Below are 25,034 nucleotides of genomic sequence, written 5' to 3'. Positions count from 1 at the left end.
TTTTCTGTTGCGTTTTGAATGGCCAAGTCTGTCGTGGATTCACTGATTCTGAAATGTTACTAAAGGTTTTGATATGCATTTTGCTGTTGTGTCAGTTGGACAACTGCTTGGTTACTGACATGTGGTTTGAGTAAAGTATTAAGGTAATCCTGTGTGTAATTTTGGTTCATTTTGATTGACAGTATTTTAAAATATGACCTTGTGATTCACAAGTTGTAAAAAATTATAAGTTTCTTTTTGAGCTCAGTTTACATTTGTACCTGCATAATATTTTACAAATAACTTTGTGCTGAACGGTTAGTAATTTTACAGTTTTCAAAATCGGTTGTTTTGTCAAAACTTGGAATCTAAAATTCCTAAGAAAGCTAAATATATGTAGATCTTAGAATTTTAAACAATACTACCAATAGTAATGCTCTTCATACCTAGAAAAATTCAACTTTCCTCATATAGATCATTCTGGGACACCCTGTATCATAATTTTTGACTGTGGTGGCCTGCTATACTTTATTTTGCACAGCTTCAATCAATTATCTAATTGATATCTCCGTGCTGCAATCGCCACTTCGCTGCCAACTTTCATTCTCTAAACATGGATCCTACCGTGTCCGGATTTCTTTCACGTGCTGTCCAACAGGTAAGCTTACTCCAATATGTTTTATTTTTAGTAGCAATATAATGATGGTAGAGTATATTTGACTGGTATTAACAGCATGATAAACATGAATATTAGATGGGACATGTAATGTACATTTAACTTTTAAGCTTATCATGCTTATCATGGATGCAGTGCCAGTGTGTACATACGTCAGAGTTGTTCGAAAATTTCTAACTTTCGTATGAACAACCGATAGCTTGTGATACGAAAGTTAGAATGTGGAAGTATACGTGCTCATGTAACGTACCTTGTTTGGCACATGTACACGGTTGCCATCCAGGGCCCAATATCATGCATATGAATAAAACTTCTTCCTCAAGTCAAGTTAATTATTGTCTCAAAAATATGAGGATATTGTTATTGACATATTAGTGACACATGTGCTATATTCCTTCATCAATTCACCTTGACGATACTCACGAAAAACGTCATTTTGTGTCAATTTTTCTCGAGTGATCGCCAGACATCACACAGTCCCCATTGTAAATAGGTGATCGACACATGTAGTGCTGGGCTCACATGTTCAAGAACCGGAAGGGTATCACCATCAGTTTGCAATGACCCTGGGCAATGACAAGTCAACCCTTGCAAATCGGGAGATGGATTGATTTGCCCAGCACTGGATTTTCTCAAATCTTTAATCACCGACGCAGTTGGCAGTTGTCAAAACAACTATGATCAAGCAAGGTTGCCGAATTAAACGGACTCATTATATGGTCGGAATTTATACTTCAGCGCCCCCCTCCCCCGCCACCCCCCCGCACACACTTCAGCTTCAGCTAAGATACATAAATGTTAGCAAATTGGACAATCTAAAAATTGTTTTCATCGTTTTAAAACTGAAGACGCTTTCGCCCGACTGGCCGTGGTATACCAGCAATCTCTATCTTCTATCCACACATTAACCATCGTGTCGTCGTGGATAGATAGATAGATTTCTCGATCAAACGTCAGAGTAGTCCGAATTTAATCAGACCCAGAACAAAATATTAATTTCTGACATGATCGTGTACTGGGTCTGACTGAACTGTTTCCATATGAAATCTTGATGGCAAATTGGACAATAGAAGCACGTGGTTCTACGTGACAGCTTTTTAATCCCTATTCATCATTCATGTTACGTGAATCACGCTATTGTGGACCATCCTTCTGATACTTGGAACGGTCTTTTGTCTACATCTCTGTTTGTAAACAAACCAGGAGGTCGAAATCGTCCTCCTCGCCGAATACGAAAGTCAGCGTAATAGTACGGCACTAACGTCAGAGATGATCATGCAATGCATGAATGCTGAATGCATAACATGAATCGATGTATCGATGATCATGTACTAGGTATGCTAGGTGAATTCAAATTTGCCATCAAACTGCATCATTTTATATATCAAATTAAAGCCCTTGAGTAAAGAAAGCCAAAACTGAAAACATTTTTGTCATAGCACTTTCCGTAGCAAAGTTACATCTTGTCAAAGTCAAAGATTGACTTTCAAGATGGGTCACCATATCCTCGAGGAGGTGAAACATCACCCGTACCTCGGCGTTGAACTTAGCAATGATTTGAAATGGTCTACTCACATCAATCAAACTGTTACCAAGGCTAATAAAATGCTGGGCTTGCTGAAGAGAAACATATACTACTGCAACAACAGCACTAAGTCTATTGCCTACAAGTCCCTGATAAGACCCAAGCTAGAGTACTGCTCCGGGATCTGGGATCCACAGCACAAATCAGATGGGGATAAGTTAGAAAGAATCCAAAAAAGAGCTGCCAGGTTTACTGTTGGCGACTACAGCAGGGAGTCTAGTATCACTAAAATTCTTGCTAATTTAGAGTGGGAACCTCTTCAGGACCGTAGGACCAAATTACGCTTGACGACCATCTATAAAGAAACTCACGGGTATATACCAAGTAACATCAAATGTCATCTTCGAGTATACAAATTCATCCAGTCAACCCAGGACCAGGCAATCGGGGGCCTTATCTTACAACATTATCACCACGCACTCGCTATATCCAAAGACTATTCGCGAATGGAACCAACTCGACCAGAACCTACGCACCGCACCCGACGTCAAGACCTTCAAGACCAATCTAGAAACCATCAACATCAAGACGCTGACGTCAAAGGCCCACTTTAATATTTAACCGCGACTTTGCACATGAACCTACCCCACACACACACACTTTTAAGCGACAACCAGAGATGGTGATTGTACGTGACCAGACAGATACAGATACATCAAAAAGATTCTGCTAGCAAAATTCCCCAAAACAGCATTTCGGTGGTGTTTCTAGATCTTAAGCTGAATTTATACTCAATCGCTTTTGCAGAAAAGCGATTTTCACGCATGCTCAATGTTTACTTACATTTCCAGAGCTTCAAGCCGATCAATCGATTCAAATCGCCGAGGCAAAAACGACGTCGCTTTTGCAAGTTGAAGAAATCTCAACTTCCCTGCGATATCGCTTGACACGTGAATGCGTCAACCAATCATAAACAACCATCTGGATCTATTATTTTGCTAATTAATTTACCTCTCTCGATTATTAATTTTTGGTGATGAATTAATTCAAAGCAATAATTATTGACAGCAACTGATGTTTTAAAATGTATTTTGTGGCATTTAGAATATTTTAATTGTCGTCTGCAATCGCTATCGCCGTGATAAGTATAAATGCAAAAGCGACGAGCGATGCATCGCAAAATTCGGCGATTGCCCATCGCTTTTCAAAAGCGTTTAATCGCAATCGCTCGGCGATTGAGTATAAATTCAGCTTTAGTCTCATGATGATAGCAGCTTTTTTTAATGGAACTGCTATCAAAATCCCTCTGTGCGATTGTCTTATCACCATAAAAATCATATATTTGGGTCAAGTGAAGTATAGAAAACATATTTATGTAGGTTTCTTGACCAGCATGACCAGCCTGTCCAATCTGTTCTTTTAAATTTCTATGACTATGTATTAATATGTATTGTGTTTGGACCCCGGTCTAGGCGAATTTGGCTGACTAGCAAATGTGTCTAAGGTTTGCCTCTCATACCTACATATACATAGTATGTCAGTTGTATGAAGTAACTACAAATTTCGAACGTTTGAGGACTTGTTCTCAAGTTGTAGATACTCCCGTTTCTCGGACGTGAAAGATGACATTAAAACTCACTGTTGGTAACCCACGCTTTAGAAAGGGTGGGTTTGAGAGGTCCACAAAATACTTAAAAGGGTGGGTTTGAAAAATTTCTGGTTAAAATGTGTGTCCAAATATAAAGGCCCGTCACTGATAAAAAGGGTGGGTTTAAAAATCAACAATTGCAATCTCAAAGCTTACTGTAATTTCCGATTGAATGACACTATTAAAATGAAACACGAAAAACATTGAAATCCCATTCTGTAGTGGTTGGTCATCTAAAACTTCAATATGTAATTCTCTTTGGATGCAAATCTGCACCTCCTGGACCATCATAACCACTTACATGTATCCAGGGCCGTCGCTAGAGGGGGGATGGGGGGTGTGACACCCCCCATCGTCAAATCCGTCGGCAAAATCGTGCCATCGTCGGCAAATTGCAAAGAAAGGGGAGAAGGAGGAAAAGGAAAGAAAAAGAAAGAGGGAAGGAGGAAAGAAGAGAAGAGAAGAGAAGAGAAGGGGAAAAGGGAGAAAAAAGTAAGTTGCACGTGTTATGCGCCTATGCCTAAAAACATGCAGTCGGGTCGATCGAAGTAGGTCTTATAATAGGCCTGCAATTATTTTAGGCATTGCTTGAAGGCGGGTCGTCGCCCTAAAAGCATGTGAATTGTGAAAATTACTGCCGGTCCGCCGAAATGCACGGCCCGTCGTCACATTTTGTCACCAAGTCAGTATTATATTAAGACGGACTCCGTGCTGACTTCAACATCAATACATGCATGACAATACATGCATGATTTAATATTGTGAGTCTCAAGTCTTGTAAAGCAATGATTTAAATAGTGTAAAAATGCTGTACCAAATGGCTTCAATTGGACCTTCATTTTGCAAAATTTCGCAAATTTCCCCCTCAAACACCCCCTGCGTAATGGATAAACAAGTGGCCATTTTCGCTTCTGCTTTCAATATTTGCCAGTTTAGGCCCTATAGTTTAACATGTTTTACAAAATTTATACACTTGCAATAATAGGGAAAACTTGTCCACGAAAGATTCCAAACTAAAATTTACACAAAATAGTGCCAAAATGGTCCACCAAATCGCTTCAATTAGGTCTTCATTTTGCAAAAGTTTTACTTACTTCTGAGGGGGGGACAAATCCCCCCTCAGACACCCCCCTGCGTTGTGGTCACACAAATGACCATTTCCGCTTCTGTTCTCGACATTTTCAAATTTTTGTTTAACACAATTTATAGGCCTACAATAATAGGGGAAAATTCGCGCAAAAGGCTTCATGGACCGCTCATTTCACAAATGTGGGGGCTTTTTCAAACTAAAATTTTACACTCTAATAGTGTCAAAATGGTCCACCAAATTGCTTCAATTGGGTCTTCATTTTGCAAAAGTTTCTTACTTTTGAGGGGGGAATCCCCCTACGTTGTGGTCAATCAAATGGCACACAGACGGCTCGTTGGCAATCATTGACTCTTACACCCCCCTAATGAAAAAGGTCTGGCGACGCCCCTGCATGTATCTATGATTAGTAACCACGCTTAGAAAGGGTGGGTTTCAGAGTTTTGGTTTTGTATAAAGGGTATGAAATAAAAAGGGTGGGTTTGAAATGAAAAGGGTGGGTTTGTATCACCACTGCCAACTATGAAACTATCCTTTTTTTCTTAAAAACTTGAAAAATGTGAAATAATGAAATAATGGAAAATAATGAAATATTTGATCAGCATTTCTTTCTGACCGGAGGCGGGTAATGGGAAACTGGGAATCAACTTTCATTAGCCTTACGGAATTGCCCAAAGGCTTAATGAGAACACGCTTAATAATAATTGTCTTTTTTGTGGTAATTGTATGTTTTTCAGGAGGCTGATATAGCCCGTTTGAAGGCAGACATTGCAAGACTACAAAACAGCAAGATGCAGGATGGATCTGATGAAGAAGATCAAGTATCTCCTGAATTACAGAAATTGAGAGCCGCCAATGATAAACTCAAATTCCGCATTACTCACTTGAAACGGGTAAGTTATTGGAATTGATTCTTCCCAATGGCCACAGTGCAAGAGTTTTTTTTGAGGGGGGATATGAAAATATAAATTTGATGAACAGACCTGGAAGTAAGGCAGGTCCTCCTTGTCAAATGCCCTCAATTATGCAAGGGCTCCAGGATTTCTTAGAGGACACAACATGCGCATAAAAGAAACACCTGGAGAGCCTGCAGAAAGTTGGGTTTATTTTGAGGCATGATGATAAATGCTCTCCCTAGTTTGTTCGGCTTATACGTGAAAAAAATGAGACTTATAACATTGTGTAGATATAGAATAGCGTGCATGCAGTTGGGCACAGCACTTACGCTAGTTGCCAGTAGCGGCGTAAGCATTGAAATTTAGGGCCAAGGGATGAGCACATTTTGTACCAGTTTTATTGGGATATTTGTGCAGAAGCGCACAAAAATGTTTTCAATTTTAAGACTATTTTTTTATAGTTTACATCGTTACAATACATATTTGCATTTTTTATACAGAATATTGAGGCAGAAAAAGGCCAATCAGATGACTGCATGCCTGATATCAATGAGGTGTTGAAGGATGTGTTTGGCGATGCCATCCGTGCAGCCTTCCCAGACTTAGCAGATCCTGTCATAGCAGTGACAACTAGCCAGCAACAGAGGTTTGGAGACTATCAGTGTAACAGTGCTATGGGTCTCGCTCAGGTGAGTCACATTGGGCTATGGTATTCCAGTTGAAATCCATACACCCCCTATGGAAGACATGATGTTAATCTCCTACACAGGGAGTGTGAATTTCAAATGGGGTTACCTAAATGGGTGACTCCATTTGAAATCTACACTCCTTGTGTCGGAGATTAGGCCATGTCGTCCATAGGAGTTGAAAGAATGGAATATCCCATTGTACGTGCAAAGTGCCATGCTCTGACTCTGCTGTCCTATTAGAAGTGCATCGTTTCAATTGAGTTACCCACCACCGCCCGTGGTCAAGAAAATATCACAACCTTCAAGAACCTTCTTAAAACCCACCTCTTTGCCGCTGTGTAGCTCCCACAAGCCAATGGAGAGAGCAGATAAATGGTAATTTGTGATGCGATCAAGCAAAATCAGTCGGAACTCAAAATATTAAATTTTCAGTTTCTTATAGGATAGTAAAAGCATTTAAAAAGCTGCATTTTGCAGAAAACCCCATTGAAATTGAATAACCAGTTCCAAAGATATGAGCAATTAAAGAGTCTCCAAAACAAGAGGAAACAAAACGAAATTTTTTTGTTTGGCTATATCTCAAAATCAATATTTCCAAGTTCCGACTGATTTTGCTTGATCGCATCACATTTATGGACATTAACAATAGTTAACCACTGTGCCATGCTATTCTATCCGAATATGTCTGTGTCTGACTGGTATTTGGTTTTGAGTGACATTTTGTTTGTTTCTTTTCTTTAGCAACTCAAAGCCCTTGGACAGAAAGTTGCTCCAAGAGAGATTGCCCAAAACATCATAAGCCATGTTGGTGAGAATGACATTATTGATAAGGTGAGTTAGGTTGAAGATGATTTGAAGATGATGATTTTGTAAACTTAGTGCATAATATTTTATATCAAAACTTGATCTCTTGGATCACATGGGAATGTATTTGAGAATTGGATTAACTTGTAGCCAACTTACAACACGGTTTAAAGTATGAGATGCATTGTTTGAATTCTTCCAGTTGGATATTGCTGGTCCAGGTTTCATCAACATCCACTTGAAGAAGACATTTGTCTGCCCCATCCTGAACAAGATCTTGACCAGAGGAGTTTTACCACCTTCCGTTGGGGAGAAGAAGAAAGTCATTATTGATATGTCGTCACCTAATATTGCCAAGGAGATGCACGTGGGTCACCTGAGGTCAACTATCATTGGAGAGAGTATCTCTCGTCTTTTGGAATTTGTTGGTAAGGATTGTTGAAATTATTGTAATTTAGAAACTCTCAGTACTTTTTTCCCACCACCTGAATTTAAACAGAACGCTTTGAATGGCATATTTACGGTGGAAGTGACAGCATTTTACAGCTGATTTAAGACAACGTGCAGTCATGCATTGAAGAGTGGATGCGCCTTAAAACACCTGTAGTATTGTCCAAAAAAAACCTGAAAGCACTAAAAACATCTGAAATTAACTATCGCATATTCTTTGGGTAAATGGCTAAAGGAAGAACTGGGAAAACAACAAACAAAGTTTGCAGGTTTTTGCCCCAGGTGGAAAAAAACATGATTTCCACTTGGAAAACTCCCACTTTGCTTCCACTTGGAAAAAAAAACCCATCTCTCTAAGTGTTCACATTATTTTACTGTTTCAGGTCATAATATACTCAAACTGAACCATTTAGGTGACTGGGGAACTCAATTTGGCATGCTTATAGCTCATCTGGAGGACCAATTTCCTAATTATCGTGAAGAATCCCCACCACTTCAAGATCTTCAAACATTCTACAAGGTGAGGACAAGTCGTTAGCATTTCAACAGGTGCAAGGTCTTGAAGAAGTGGTTGCAGTTATCCAAAAGAATCGCTGTATGTTCAGAGCTAGAAAAAATGTATAAGAATTAATTCTTTTTAGAGAAAGATTTTCAGTACCACAAAAATCAAATAAAGTGACTTCCAATAACCTTTAGTCATCCAAGTTTTTAAGCATTAGTGAAGGGATCAAAATGATGAGTCATTCATTAGGCAAAATCAATTCAGTCATCAATCAATCAAGTCATTCAATATAATGATGTATATTCATACGTAGCGGTAAACGTAAATAGGAAGCAATTTAAGACTTACTACGCTACTCAAATTTCTCTCACCGGAGCGCTTTCACCGGGTCAACCGGTGTCATCAGCGGATGCTATTGTTCTGAAGATTTGTTGTTGCTAGTGATGTTATTGGGAAGGGTTAGACGTCGACCCTGTTTGGGACAACCTCCTGACCCCCCGGAACCAAGGGGGCGCCACCACATCTTCAAGTTTGACGTCATCTACATCTGTGACATCATCGGAGGTGTTCCAATAACATCACTAACAACAACAAATCTTCAGAGCAGTAACATCTGCTGAAGATGCAGGTTGACCCGGTGAAAGCGTTCCGGTGAGTGAAATTTGAGTAGCCTAGAAGTCTTTCAAGTTTTCAAGCATTGGTGAAGGGATCAAAATGATGAGTCATTCATTGCTTAAAATCAATTCTATTTTTCATCAAACATTCTTGTTGAAATAAACTTCTTGAGATACATGTATTATTATGCTATTGAAAACAATGATATATATAAAGTAGGTAATGGGGATACGCATCCTGCACAAAAAAGAAACACAATGGGGAACTATTGCTTGCTACAAGAGGAAACTGAATATAATTAATAAGAAAGAAATAACAGTTTAACAATCCAAAATGTCACAAATTAACCAAGACAACAAATACATTTCTTATTAATTATAATTCAGTTTCCTCATATAACAAGCAATCGTTCCCCATTGTGTTTATTTGTTCTTGTGCAGGATGCGTATCCCCAAAACCTACTTCACTTGTATTATGTTGGGGAAACGATTAAAAGCATCAGTAATGATCTCCTGTACTTCCTTCCTTCCTTCCTTCCTTATAAGTGCAATCCTCACATGAGTGAGAACAGGCACACTGCGTGGTGTGCATGGGCTGGAACAAATAACTTGTGTTATGTACTTGCATAATACATGTATTTGTTTGTGTGTATTGTATACCTCGACTGCTCACATAAGACCCAGTTTTAACCACCGTTTATCAGTGGGATCTGGTAGCCTAATGGATAGAGCGTACGTCTAGAGATCGGAAGGTCGTGGGTTCAAATCTTATGCCGGCACTTTCCCTTGCTTTTTTTTTCATGTTGGGTTGTATGCCGGTCGGGATTTGTGTTTATTTATCTTGTTTAATTGTAACACTTTGGGTTGTTAAACTGTTCTTTCTTTCTTAATGATATATACAAAGAATTGGACTTTTAGCTGTTTTTTTATGACTCATTTTACTATATCCCATCACACAGATGATGTTAAAGTTGTCAAACAGATCACGATATAAATATAATTTCTGAAGAGGAATTGCTCTACTAAATGTCATCTTGTGTAAATATTGAATTATGCTAAATGATATGGTAAATAATTTCATTGACAATGTAATTTCATATTGTTTTGCATATTTTTGTAGGCTTCCAAGGTACGTTTTGATAATGAGGAAGAATTCAAGAAGCGGGCCTATGCGCTTGTAGTCAGGTTACAAGCTCATGATCCAGACATCATCAAAGCATGGAAGCTTATATGTGAAATATCATACAGAGGTTTGTATTATATGTATGGGTTACCTTCTTTTACACTTGTATGTCCTTCTTGAACACATTTATTACGAAAAAAGCAAAAAACACCAGAACAAGGAACACAACACTGGGAACAACAATGCTTCTGGAAAGCTCATATTTTAAAGCAGTTGTCACATTTCACACACATATCAACTTACAGTTCTGCTTCCAATTTTTACTTTTTGTACCTGTTTCCCACTTTTACGGTATTCGTACCAAATTTTCTCAATCAGTGTTATTAAAACTTTCCTCCCACTGACAAAAGTGGGGGTGGGGTACATGCCCCATCCCACTTTGCATATGCCACTGTAGGTAAACTATCTACAGGCCACACTTTCCAGAAACACATCCAAAAAAGATTACCATGGATCAAGCTTACTATTAAAAATCTTAAATTAAAATTTTAGGAATCCGGCAGTTTTTAATGTTTTAAATGTATATGCTTAGAATATATAATTTCATATTTCTTTTTCCATTGTTGCAGAATTTAACAAAATCTATGACAAGTTGGACATCCATAATCTCATTCCAAGAGGCGAGTCATTTTATCAGGACTTGATGGGTGATGTTGTCAAAGAGTTAGATGGCAAAGGTAAGCGGAGTAGTATACTTGGTAGATTTTGTCATTAAGCGAGGAAAAAACCTGTCTTACGTCGGAAGTACCCAAGTGCAAAAATGTAGCATGAATAAATTTTAATGTAAATTTAATATAGGAAGAAATATGTAGAAAGAATATGGACTGAAAATATGTGATTTGATTGTAGAAGTAAACAATATTTGTGAGCTTCAAATATCCCATTTATACTATAAATTTTAATTGAATGAACATAGCCTGACATAGCGCGAGTATTTTTCCGTGTACAGTGCGCGATGTGCGCCAGCGTGTGAAACTGTGCGAGCATAACGCGAAATCGCAAAAGTGAATCCAACCATGCCAACTCAGATGTGCATTGGTTAGTATTTTGATTATTGTTTTCAAGGTCGTACATTCACGTTGTAGTTTGAAATACGCGATATATGTTCACGGTTGGATTGCATGAGAAAGCTGTGTTCATTCAATTGAAATTGCACCTTTTCAGTGGTAGTAAAAGGTAAGGGGGATGAACCTATGTTCACAGGTCAGAGTGTCCGTGGCTCATTTGACTCCGACTCCTCCACAAAATGTGGCTGGGGGATGGCTACACGTCCTCCACAGTGAGTCTGTTACCTTCCCAGCATTGAATAAAGCTGGTACCCATTTGTACACCTCGGTGGGGAGAGGCAATGCTCAACATGTGGTGCCACAGGGATTTATACTAACAATTTGAGCTACCTCATGATTATGAGTTGAAATCTTAGACTGCTGCGCCACTGTGCCCATGATAGTATAAGTATGATTGGGTGCTTAAAAGTGTATTGTAGCTCAGAATTGTTACTTGCTTCTGATTTGAATCTACAATTTAGCTCCCTAGCTACCTTGTGATTATGAGTTGGAAGTCTTAGACCGCTGCCCCACCATGCCAGTGCCAGTTGTAGTTTAAGCATGATTAAACTACAATTTTGAGCTACAATGCATTTTAAAAATCTATTGTTACTGAAAATTGTTACATGCTTCAGAAGAACCTGTTTACAACTTACAAACTAACTACTTAATTACATTTTGTTTAGGATTCCTGGAATTTGATGAAGGTCGCAAGATTATGTTTGTCCCTGACACAACTATACCTATGACAATAGTGAAATCAGATGGTGGCTACACATATGATACCTCTGATATGGCTGCTATAAGACAGAGATTACATGACGAGAAAGGGGATTGGATTCTCTATGTAATTGATGCGGGACAGGTAAGCGGTTTTGCTCATCCTTTTAGGGTGCATCAAACGCCCCTCATGTCATGCAGATTTTTTCTACCTAGTCTTAAAATGTTCCATTGGGCTAGAATACACCCTGTGTAAAATTTGAAAAAAATTGAAGGTGGTCTAGGGTGGCCTCGGTAGCGTTGAAGTTGCAAGGTATTGAAATTGCATTCTTACGTATGGCAGCTATTTAGAAACACCTTTGTTACCACAGGATAAAATAGCTGCTATTTGTTTTATTGCTTACAGTGATGCTGAGTGATCATAATGGATATCAAAAAGTTCCAAAATGAAAACAATAATCATGCGTAAGCTGTAGAGTCCTCACTTATCAACTTACAAAGGAATAGCTGCCATATGTGCTATTTTCCAATAATGACTGTGTATGTTGTTTGTCCTCCTAGTTCCTTAATATATGTTGGTTTTTTGACAATGCTACAGGTTTAAATGATATTTGTTTACTGTAAAAACACATAAATAAGGTATTCCTTATGCTAAGAACCATTTATTTCTACAATATTATATGTTCCAGCTATGGCGACCCCTAGTGACGTCACACTGGATAAATTCCATTCACTGTGAGAGGAGGTTCGTGAATGCAATCACAGATACTTAAATTTAAGTATATCTGTGATGCAATGGAGCAAATAAATCTGAAATCAATACAGCATTAGTTTGCTTAGAATTGAACAGGGCACCTGTCTCATTAGTCATAGGCTGTATAAGGGTGTAGTTGCAAACAGCTTAGGGTACCAGCTTATTTGATGCAGCTTGTTGGTCTGAGTAATTTTATTGAAATCGGCCAAAAATTGAGACAGTGCCGGCCAAATAACGACACACAAGGGGGGGGGGGCGGATTTGACCTTTATTTTCTAGTTTTAAAGGAATTTTATCACATTAAGAATTATGTAATGCATTTTTGGTATTTACTTACATAGTTTTAGGTCTCCAGGAAGGTCATTTATGCACTTTGTGTCAAATGAAACTTTTATGTGTCCTTAAAAGTAACGGTTTTGGGCAAAATTAGGCTGTGAGGGCGCTTTACCATTTAGTGACCCCTTTCGCAGCCATTTTTTATTTTTAAGTTAATCATACTAGAGATAATCATTAATCATCCATATTCTGAAATTTTCAGTCATTTGTCACATTTGGTGTGACCGTGGCGCTAATTTTTAATACAGGGGTAACCTGCCCATAGCAATATACAGGGGTCAACGAACTTTGTATCACATGTAAGTCAATGGAAGCGTCTCTACACATTTTCAAATGGTTACCACGCACAAGTGAAATAAGCTTGAGAGTTCAAATTTGGACAGATGCTGTTATTTATCAGTAATTTTGATTTGATAATAAAAAATTATAAAATTTTAGTAGGGGGGATACGTAACGGCTATTATGTTGAACAGCGCCCTCACATCCTAAATTAGCTCTTAAACTTGCATCAAAACATACGATTTGTGTAAAAATTGCATAAATATATCCAGAGGACCCAAAATCATGTAAATAGTCATTAGAATCCAACAAACAGCAAAGAAAATGCCCATAATTGTCAAAATAGTGAAAAACAGGGGGGGTCCCAAGAAATCCCCCTTGTGCGTAGTTTTTTGGCCCGCACTGTCTCATTTTTCAACCGATTTTTTTTAAAAGGTGGCAAAATGCTCAGAAGGATTAGCTGCTTCAATTCAGCTAGTACCCTAAGCTTTTTCCAACATCACCCCTTTTTTTGGGCTGTACAGCCTATCACTAGTCTCATCAAATTCCTCTAATACCTCTTTGAAAGTCATAGAGGTGTCATCAAATTTGGGTTGATCCTTCATGTAAGCTAATCCTAACCCTAGATACTATATAGGCCTAGTATTTATAACACCAATGCCTATCATTCGTAGAAGTTGAGAATGCTGCAGATTTTAAGATTAAATGACCTGGAACACTGCATAAGTCTAAATGGATGGCAAATTTCTTGTATTCAGTAAAGATCTGAGAAGAATCCATTACGCAACTTTCTGCAGGAATGATCACCAAGAAGCGGCAGTTAACAACCTGGAATTCCTCACAGAAACTGTTAACAACTGGCCCAAGTGGAGTTGATGTGGAGATGCTGAATTGTAAACCAGAAGTCTTGTGACACTAAATCTGTAGTGGACTTGTGATATCTCCTGGGAACTTTGGTTCCCAAACCTGTGCCAAATTTGTCTCTTGGTGCTTGTATTTCTTCACTTGGTTGAAGCTTAAGGATTCTATCAGCCAACCGTTGTTTCTCATCCTCCGGTATCTTGCTGCTAAAGAGGAAAGTGGTACCATTACAGGTGTTAAGTACCAGAGGTATTGCTTAAAAAGGCTTTAACCATGTTGACAGCGCTGCTGGAGACATCAGGGTTCACAGCATAGTAACAACACAGTAGACTTTGAAAGAGCTGCAGATCATTCCAAGGAGCATCAACAACACTGCAAGTACTCCACCAAGGGCTAGAGATTAGTGTTACGAAATAAAGTCACAAAGTCTTGCAACTTTGATTACTGCTGCTTCTTGGTGATCGTTCCTGCAGAAAGTTGGTTTATGGATTCTTTTAGGAGATAGATCTTTATTGAATACAAAACTTTTGCCATCTCTAGACTTATGCAGTGCTCCAGGTCATTTGAACTTACTTACAGCTCAAATTTCTCAGATGTTGAAATCTGCATCATTCCCAACTTATGAATGATATGCATTGGTGTTCTTATATTCTATGTTAGAAATTAATGGTTTTGAGCATTAGGAATACCTTATTTATGTGTTTTTGCAGAAACAAATATCATTTAAACCTGCAGCATTGTCAAGAAACCAACATATATTACAGATAAACAACATACAGTCATTATTGGAAAATAGCACATATGGCAGCTATTCCTTTGTAAGTTGATAAGTGAGGATTCTAAAGCCTATGCATGATTATTGTTTTTATTTTGGAACTTTTTGATATCCATTATGATCACTTATTATCACTGTAGGCAATAAAACAAATGGCAGCTATTTTATCCTGTGGTAACAAAGGTGTTTCTAAATAGCTGCCATATGTAAGAAGGCAATTTCAATACCTCGCAACTTCAACGCCACCGAGGCCACCCAAGACCACCTCCAATTTTCTTCAAATTTTACACAGGGTGTTTTCTAGCCCAATGGAACATTTTAAGACTAGGTAGAAAAAATCTGCATGACATGAGGGGCGTTTGATGCAGCCTCAGGGAGTGTGGATTTCAAATCGAATGGCCACTGTGAAGTTTGTTTTGTGACATCTGTATTCGCTGTAGAAGTGATGATGTAACAGGATTAACTACCATAGCAATAGGTTAAAACAATTTTTGAATATATCGCCCTGTACTACAAGCAGGTTGCACTTGTCACCTGTGTATGTCTGCAATCATAGATTGAATACAAGACCATTCTTTTCAAAGATACTAATCTTACAGGTGTCAGTGATTAGCATGATATGAATATTCTATAGAAATACAGTCCAGGTCTTTATCCCTGTTCTTTGACATCTATGGTTCAATGCAGAGGTACTGTGTGAACGTACTAGTATAGTGCGATCTGTTCAAAAATTGTTTTAACCTATTGCTATGGTAGTTAATCCTATTACATCATCACTTCTATGGCGAATAGAGAGAAAAAATAGATATATATTTATTTCAATATGTTTTTATGAAGTTTGGGGATTTTACTGAACCGTTGAAAACAAAACTTCACACATTTGACCTGCTATTGTAATAAATACATGGTATCATTCGAAACCATCAACAAATATGCACCCATTTTGTTGATATGGACCCATTTTGTTGATGAAATATATAATTGCACTGGCTTGAAAAAAGTATTGAATTTGTTGTTTTCAGGGTGTCCATATGCAGTGTGTATTCTCAGGAGCTAAAAAAGCAGGGTGGTATGATCCTACCAAGAATAGAGTGGAACATATTGGCTTTGGAGTGGTACTTGGTGAAGATAAGTAAGTTTGTAGTGGTGAAATCTTAATGATAGACCCAAAGACAATTTTGTATTTTGATTGTTTCAATAGTTGGTTGGTGTCACATTATACAGTTAAATACTCCCCAAGACCAAAATAAAGCAGCATTAATTATGTCAAGTGGAAGCAGTGCCAATAATTATTTTCATGTGAAGTGACTTTGTATGGAAGTCAGAATTCACTGGTCAAATTACACCTGTTGACTTCAAGTTCATGGCAACTTTCTAAGGACATTGCTAATAGCCTATACTGAACACTGATAGCATTTTTACAGATGCTGCTAGCGTTTAATCACCGGCAATTTTTGGATACATGCTGTGATGAGTAATACGATATGGGCATTACTTTTCTGAAACAAAAGGCTTTATATTTCTATAGCTATAGTCTTATCTCAAGTTAACACCATGTTGGATTTCAAAATGGCAGATTTGATTCACTCACGCTACCCTAATTCTGTGGGGCGTATACACATGCGTAGAAGGGTTCCTTGTCTGTACGCTGGTGACGCAACCGTGTAAACGCACTAATTCGAATATGCCCTTGCAAAATCCAACATGGCGTTACTTTCAACTTGAGATGAGACCATACATATAAACATAAGAAGTGCTTGTAATTTACAATATTGAATTTTTAACTCCTGCACAGTCTATCATTTCACATGTATATAAACTTGTTATTTGTTTCAGAAAGAAATTCAAAACTCGTTCAGGCGACACGGTGAAATTAAAGGATCTGTTAGATGAGGGTTTAAAGCGCGCCTTGGACAAACTGAAAGAGAAAGGCAGACATGAGGTAAATATTTGATATAGTGGAAATGATCTGTTAAGGGGGTACTACACCGCTGCCCAATTTTGTGCCTATTTTTGCATTTTTCTCAAAAATTATAGAGCATTGGTGACAGCACAGACAACAGTTGTGGAGTTACAGTCAAAAATGAGGAAAACCAATATTTGATCAATAAATCAATAACTACTTGCCTTGAGTTGCTGAATTTTCAGTGCAGTAGTTGTAGTCCTTGCCCTATAATATACATATCTTACTTGTCACCAATGCGCTATAATTTTTGAGAAAAACACAAAAATAAGCACAAAATTGGCTAAGGGTGTAGTACCCCCTTAAAATCAAGAGATAAAGTGAGAGGTGTGTAATTAATAACTATTGATGTGTAATTCTGCATTGCATTGAATGTCCAAAGTGCTTGAATTTTGGACAACGGAGAGTAACACAGAAATATGTTAAGGGGTTACATTAAAATGCTTCAAGGCATTAAAGTAAGGTCCATTTCCCTTTGATTAATATTATGTGTTGCCTTTAAGATTATTGAATTGGATTAACAAGAAATTAAATAATAGATGTTCATGGGGGTTAGGTTATATGGTGGCAGAAGCCATATATCTTTGATTAGAAGTAGTTTCTATGTGTAGATATTTGCAAAATATCCAGCTGCAAATATGATACAGAATTCTGAAATATAGCCAGACATGTTACCCCCAAAATGGTGGATGAATAATGTGTTTGCTTCACAATTGGATTGAAAATGCCTTCAACTTTTTTTTCTCATTTTAATTTCTTTCACAGGTGTTGAGTCCAGAAGAGCTAGAAGCAGCCCAGCAGTCAGTAGCATATGGATGTATTAAATATGCTGATCTATGTCATAATAGGGTCAATGATTATGTCTTCTCATTTGATAGGGTAAGTATGTTATGAAGAAAGCCCATCACCTAACCAATATCCAAAGTAACAAGCAAAACTGTAACACTGTTTGCTATAATCAAATGCTACGAAACCTTTGATTGGCGCGACTACCGTGATGTTGCAAATTGAGCTAACAACGCGTCTGGCGCACAGTTCATTCATAAATTTCCACTCGGCAACAGCAGATGGCTTCAGCAGCCAATCAGAGACAAGTGCGTCCAACACAAAAAATATGTGTTGTATACTTAAAATACACGCTCATCAAAGGTTTACTGCATTTGATTATAATATACCGGCTTGTAAGTGTGTTGAGAAAAACAAACCACCTCCCATTGAAAAGTACATTTTCTTTGAATACAAATGCACATGCAAATAAAAAGTGTCAATAATATTGGTTTGATGTTGTTCATCTATAAATTATGGTCTTTTGATATAAATGTGCAATGCTCACAGGTGTATTGGTATATATTTGAATACATTAGCTTTTTTAAAATTTTTATATTTATCAAATCAATTAATGTCAGGCACTGTTCTCCTATGATCCCCAGGATAGGGTGTACAGACAGCCAGGTGTTGCCCTGATCAGAACTGGCTGTGAGATCTTTGTCATTCACTGCATCTGCCCCACAAATCCAAGTGCAGTAATGGAGAGAGTGCATAATAAAGTTTTTGATATTTGCCTCCATTCAAAAATTGAACCAGGGACTTAAAGATCTTAACTACTAGGCCACACTACCCGTGGCATAACATAAAGAACACTCTTTTGGGATGACTGGTGTAAATATATCTTGATTTTTTCACCACCTTTGTTATTTTCACACCTGTGTGTGGGGCCACTTTATTACGAACCACACTGTGTAATTCTAGCTCACACTCTCTATGCATTTCATGGAGTGTGTGTTTTAAAGACCCTTAGTTGCCTATACTGTTTTTCATCTACCCCTGGGTCCAGACCAGATTTTGGCAGCCCTGATAACAAACAAGAGGCTGGAATCAAAATAGAATTACCAAAATGGGATTACCAAGAGAAGTAACCCAAATTGTAATTAGTGAAGTAATAACTCTTGTTTGATTGTATCTTCTTATTTCAGATGTTGGATGACAAAGGCAACACAGCTGTCTATCTCTTATATGCGTACACAAGGATCAAGTAAGTCATTGGTTTGCAGAATTTTATATCAGTTAACCTCCTGAGCACTACCTGCTGATCTAACATTGCCTCTGATTGATCAATTACATGATATCTTCATTTTAATCACCAATCAGAATGGAGCTTTGCAAATAATTCACCCCAATTTTTTTGTGTGGTGAAATTATTCTAACAATGTTGTTGATTGGTCCAATTGATAATGAAAACTTCTTTTTGGCCAATCGGCAGGTAGTTCTCATGGGGTTAAATTTATCCAATAATTATGATGATAATAATAATAATAGTGAAGGGAAAAATTGCTGTAACAAATCTTTAAAAAAAAATGAAACACAAAATGTGTAAAAATAGTATAAAATGTCAGTAGGCAGCAACATGAAATGACAAAAAAGTAAACTAACTTCTGAATATTGTGAGCAAATGGGTAAATCCATTTAAAATCCCCCCCCCCCCCTGTGGAAGATATTGCAAATGTCTTTCACAGTGGGAGTATGAATATCACATGGAATTGGCACATTATCCAAATCTGTATTGAAACTCACCATCCTTTGTGGAAGAATCAGGTTGAATCTTTCTCAGAGGGTGTATGAAATTAAAATGGAACTGCCTAATGTGTTCATTCCATTTGAAATTCATACTCACCATGTGGAAGATATTTCTAATAAAGGGTGGTGTGGATTTTAAATGGAATAGCCCAATGAATATTCAAATGAGAAGTGCAACATTTGGAAAGCAGTGACCATTAAATAAGGAAAAAAAAAAAATTGTTGTGTTGCCCTCAACCGTCCGACCCTAAATGCTGAAAAATCAGGGTCGCAATTTTTTTTTTTTTTTTTTTTTTGAATGATGATTTTTACAGATTTGTTCAAAAACTCAATGTTTTTAACTTAAAATTAATAAAAAAAGAAGAAAAAAAAAGAAATCCAACCGTCCGACCCAAATTTCCCATTTTCCCACTTGAGGGCAACACAACGATTTCTTTTTTGGCCTAATATATGATGCAATCCATTCAGTAAATTGAATACTAATAATACAATGCATCATCTTGTATAACAGATCCATAGCCAGGTTAGCCAAACTGGACCAAGAAGCCATCACCAAAGCAGCTGCCTCAGTAGCGGTCTCACTTGACCACGAGAAGGAATGGAAGCTTGCCAAATGCATCATCAAATTCCCTTCAATTATCACCAAGATCCTGGATGATTTATACATGCATACATTATGTGAATACCTGTATGAGTTGTCTACTACATTCACAGAGTTCTATGATGTATGTTACTGTGTGGAGAAGGATAAGCAGACTGGTACGTATGGGTCTTATAAGAAGTCAATAGTATATAGAAAGGTTTCATTCTTCACTCTGGTACTATACCAGAGTTATCATACCCCAGTACTAAACTACCGACATGACTAAGCCCTGCTGGGATAAAACTTTTTTTGCTAAGAAAATAGTCAAGTTATCCAGAATTAATTTTAACATTATTGAGATATTTCATGTAATAACTCACCATCAAGAATAACTTGGGAGCATGGTGGCCGAGCGGAATGGGCTCCGACAAATGGGTACCGGCATTGTTAAATGCTGGGAAGGTAACAGACTCGCTGTGGAGGAGGTGTAGCGATCCCCCTATAGCAACATTACATGTAGGAGTCTGGCCCAATCGCCAATGAAAGAGAGATGGGCACTCCGATCACTGTTTGTACAGGATCGTCTCCTTTACCCTTTACCTTAAGTATAATTTAGTTATCAAACAACCAATACAAAAGATCAATGGTTGAAAAAGTTGAAATAGATTGTACCCATTAGTTGTATTGTTGCACAGTTTTTCTTCAAACCTATTTTATAATATTCCTTGCTCTCTTATGTAGCCTCTTAGTTGGCTCTGTGTATGTGTACTGATCCACCAATAGCTGTTTGGCCACTTAAGGTTCGTTCATACTCACCGCATTTGCGATGCGGTGCTTTGCGATGCGGTGCGTTGCCGCACTGCATCGTACTGCAAACTACTGCATTGCGATATCGCAGTAAAGTTAAATACATTTTAACTTGGAAATGCGACGAGTTGCGTTGAGTTGCGGCAAAAGTAATCGATATATCGGCATCGCAAAGCAACGCATCACAAATGCGGTGGTAGTATGAATGGACCTTTAGTCTTTTATTGGCATAAGTTAGGTAAAAAGCAACCTCACTTTGTCAAAGATCAAGAACAACATCAAATAAAAGTTTAAATGAAAAAGTTCGATTCACTCTTGCTGTAAAACTGATTGTGGAAAATTCTCTTTGTATGATGCCCTTGTCAGTGTCCAAGATGCCCTTGTCAGTGCCCAATTTCCCCATTAGGGAACAACCCAAAAGTTTGATGAAGCCCTATAAACGAAAGTCCTTTAGTTAGGGAGGGAGGTCAAAAAGTCCGATAACGAATAAAAAAAAGTAGTTTAAACATCGGTCAAAGTTGATATTTTTAAAGAATTTAATATATAATTGCAAAAATTTTAGTATTTTCTGAAGTACGATATTGACATTTTAGAGTGGTTGCTTGAAAATGATTTCAAATAAATATAGAGTGCAGTACTCACAACCTGCAACTTGTAAGTTCATTTTTTTAAGCAGCTGTACTGCACTTCCTGTTTATTTGAATATCCAGCAAGTCCTAATTTTTTATGAAGAAAAATATTTCCAAATAAAATATCTTAAACCTGATCATTATCCTAGCAATGTCGCACCCCTCCACAACCCCATCGACCGTAGCGATGGCCCTGTGCCCAATGAATACGGGTTGGAATTTTCGATATTTGACACTTACGTTAGAGGGGAGGGAGGGGGTTAGCCTTCTAACGAAAGGACTTTCGTTTATAGGGCTTCATCGAACTTGTGGGTTGTTCCCTTACCAGTATGTATGACATTTCTTAATATCTTTGTTCTCTGCAGGTGAGGTAGTGAAGGTCAACATGGATCGTATCTTGCTATGTGAAGCTACTGCAGCTGTCATGTCTAAAGGCTTTAGCATCCTGGGATTGAAAGAAGTCAGCAAAATGTAAATTACACACTCTACTTAACTGACTATTCAATGGTACAGTGAGAATCATGGCATCAATTCTCATAAAGAGTCTGGTAAATAAGTACTGAAAGGAAAAACACCTGTTCTACGGGCAGACTGACTTTCCATGTTGGCTGTGATTTTTATTCTCTTTTATACTGGAAGAGACTAATATAATAAGTGACCATGAAACATCACAGTAAGCTTGGAAAATCTGAAAAAATTTGAACAGTTTTGCAAACATTTTGACAATTTTCTGAATTCAAATATTTTTATTCAAAATCAATCCGCTTCGGCCAAACAACCGCTGTTTTACTTGCATGCAGCTAAGAGAAATATAGAAAAACACCCAAAATATGAAATCTGGGTCAGTATGGCCAGTAGAACAGGATTGGGGGTTTAGTTGTTGCCTAATGCCTAATTTTCTGAACTCAAAATAGCTTGCTTACCCAAGGGCTTTATATCAACAATTATGCCTTAATTCTATCACTGAATCCTGATCATGTATGCAAAAACATTTTTGCAATGTTATTTATTGAAATAATAACCCGGACAAGAGGAAACATCTTTATTCCTAGATCCCAGTCAATCACAAACAATATTTTATCATAGATATGTATGAACTCCTGTCCTAAATCTGGGATTTTGTTTGGCAAATATTACGCTTCATTTATATAGGACATCACATTGGAGATTGAAAAATTAATATTGAAGAGATCTTTTACTCTTTTTTTCTCAGATTAAGTGGGGATAAAATGGGAAATACATGGTAACACCTGCTTAGCTAAGGTGTGTGGAAGTGTAGAAGAGAAGTTTATTTTGCCTTTTGAATTAATGTGTCTCAAAAACAATTTGTTGCAAAAATGTAAATAAGCATTTTAGTCAGAATTTATAAAGCCATATAAGCATCATGTATATGATAAACTGCTGAAGTTGATTTATTTAAGTCATACATGTCCCGTAAGAAGCCCTTTGCAGTCACCAATGTGGGGTGAGCCACAATAATCGCATAATTAACCAGGGGACTAGTTTGAGAGCAGACTCACTAACCTTGCATATCATTTAGTACTTGAAATTGTTGGAGATTGTATTTCACGAATATAAAAAATAATAATTTTAATATGTAAATCTATCAATATTTATACAGTTATGTGCATTATTATGTTTTGATGAATCCAAGTGTGGGAAAATATTGGATCCAAAACCTAATAATGATAAAATTGGATGCTTTACGCCCAATATTTATTGGTCTCACTATGAGTTTTAAAATATTTTAAAACTCATAGCTCGACCAATAAGTATGGACTCAATCGATCCAATTTTATATCAATCATACTGTTGACTCACTTTGGGAGACTATATGCACTTTGTGAGACAAGCAAAACACAGCTGGTGCTCAAATGTGTACGCTTTTGGTGACTGGCTTGATACTTTTCAATATGGTACTTAGTTTTGGCCAATTGTAATATATTATACATGTTACACATACACAGAATCAGAAGTTGACATCAAAGTTATTTTGTTATCTGGGTAAAACAGTTTTCTTTATTAAATTGCTAGTTTAAGGAGGGTGTATGTAACACAATCTGGTCCATGGGGCAAATTTGAAATTGAATAAAAGCAAAAATATGGAGTAAATAAACAATAAAATACATCAGGAAATAGACATCATAAAACTTCATAACTTAGAACCAAGTATGCCAGACCTTAGATTAGAGTCCGAAGTTTACAGTTTTCTAAAATCCATTTTCTGTGTTGTAATCCGTGTTGTAAAATTTGTAAATCTGTGTCATTAATAAAGCTTAAAATGTATAAACAATGACATTAAGGGATCTGGAATGAGCGTTTTGAGCGTTTCGACAGTATTTTTTATGGAACATGAGAGCACCTCAGACGTATCGAATTGCATTCTGAATACGAAGCATGTCTTTCTGATATCAAATAATATTCATTTTTTGAAAATCACGATATAATACAAATTTTATGACAAATTGTAAAAATTTGATATTTTTCAATTTTTTGATATATAACAGACCTCGAAGTACATTTTATAAATCTAATGATATATTCTTAAAGTGTATGTAGCTGGGAGGAAAAAGCCGACGATCAATTGAAAATTTTGACCTTTCATATTGAAGATATGGATTTTTTCCCAAAAAGACCTCATTTATTTTGGTGTTTTGGGGAAAAAAATCCATATCTTCAATACGAAAGGTCAAAATTTTCAATTGATCGTCGGCTTTTCATCCCACCTACATACACGTTAAGTACAAATCATCAGATTTATAAAGTTTACTTCGAGTACTGTTAAATATCAAAAATATCAATTTTAATGATTTGCCATAAAATGTGTATTACATTGCGAATTTCAAAAAATCAAAATTATTTGATATCAGAATGACATTCTTCGATTCAGAATGCAATCGATATGACTGATGTGCTCTAATGTCCCACAATAAATACTGTCCAAACGTTCATACCCCACCCTTAATGTCACAATAAAGTGTTCAATATCGCGATCAATATGCTCTGATTGGAATATTCTCATGATAATAGGCCGACTATTACGAAGTTTGGAGGGATATATGGGGTTCATGCCTTAGTAATATACCAATATTTCGGTATTATTAAACAGTATTTTTATCATAAAAATTGACATACACAACTCCTCATCGTTTTTAACATTTAATTCTCTTATCTTTTTGTCACATCATACAAAAATGTCATTTTCCGTGTTGTACCTCCGATTCTGTGATTTTCTTGCGTTTTCCGTAAAACGGAAAACTTCGGACTCTACCTTAGATGTTTTTAGTATATGATTGCCTAATGTTTGTATAAGGTAATAATTTTGGCCTCCATTTACTAGACCATGTCTCATATTGTCAGGGCTTGAATCATGCTTTAGGCAACAAAAAAACAAATCCCTGCTTTCAGAAAGACTTGGGTCAGTCATGTGGGTAAACAAAAATTAATACCTGTGTATTCCCTAATTCATTATTTTCAATATAAGCTTCATGTTAGTGTTTAATCTTGTTCAAGGTGCTCTCTTAATACTACGGCCTGTTTTACCAACCGTCCAAGTGCATTGAACAACATATACGAACCAATGTCAGTTTACAAATCTAAGTCTGTGAGGTAAAGCTAGCCATCAGGCATCTTTCTTATTCAACTTGTCTAGCT

General features: G+C 37.1%; 1 protein-coding gene across 1 annotated transcript; it reads left to right on the top strand.

Moving 5' to 3' along the window:
* The first annotated feature begins 504 nt into the window (after positions 1-504).
* Positions 505-23,792, top strand: LOC140160920 (arginine--tRNA ligase, cytoplasmic-like). Its single transcript, XM_072184265.1, has 15 exons — positions 505-637; positions 5,653-5,808; positions 6,312-6,500; positions 7,242-7,331; positions 7,507-7,732; positions 8,138-8,274; positions 9,991-10,120; positions 10,623-10,730; positions 11,786-11,964; positions 15,847-15,956; positions 16,661-16,766; positions 17,553-17,666; positions 18,761-18,819; positions 19,873-20,120; positions 21,746-23,792. Exons 1-15 carry the CDS (start codon positions 593-595, stop codon positions 21,853-21,855), a joined length of 2,007 nt encoding a protein of 668 aa, XP_072040366.1. The 5' UTR covers positions 505-592; the 3' UTR covers positions 21,856-23,792.
* Positions 23,793-25,034: the final 1,242 nt, after the last annotated feature.

The sequence above is a fragment of the Amphiura filiformis genome, chromosome 9 (genome assembly GCF_039555335.1).
Source record: "Amphiura filiformis chromosome 9, Afil_fr2py, whole genome shotgun sequence".
Lineage (NCBI taxonomy): Eukaryota > Metazoa > Echinodermata > Ophiuroidea > Amphilepidida > Amphiuridae > Amphiura > Amphiura filiformis.
Note: the sequence above shows the minus strand (reverse complement) of the source record. Positions and strands in the feature narration are given on the sequence as shown.

Coding starts and splice junctions, on each gene's coding strand:
- LOC140160920 (XM_072184265.1), top strand. CDS start 593: ATGGATCCTACCGTGTCCGGATTTCTTTCACGTGCTGTCCAACAG. Junction 6,501..7,241: donor GTGCTATGGGTCTCGCTCAG/GTGAGTCACATT, acceptor TCTTTTCTTTAG/CAACTCAAAGCCCTTGGACA. Junction 7,733..8,137: donor TCGTCTTTTGGAATTTGTTG/GTAAGGATTGTT, acceptor TTACTGTTTCAG/GTCATAATATACTCAAACTG.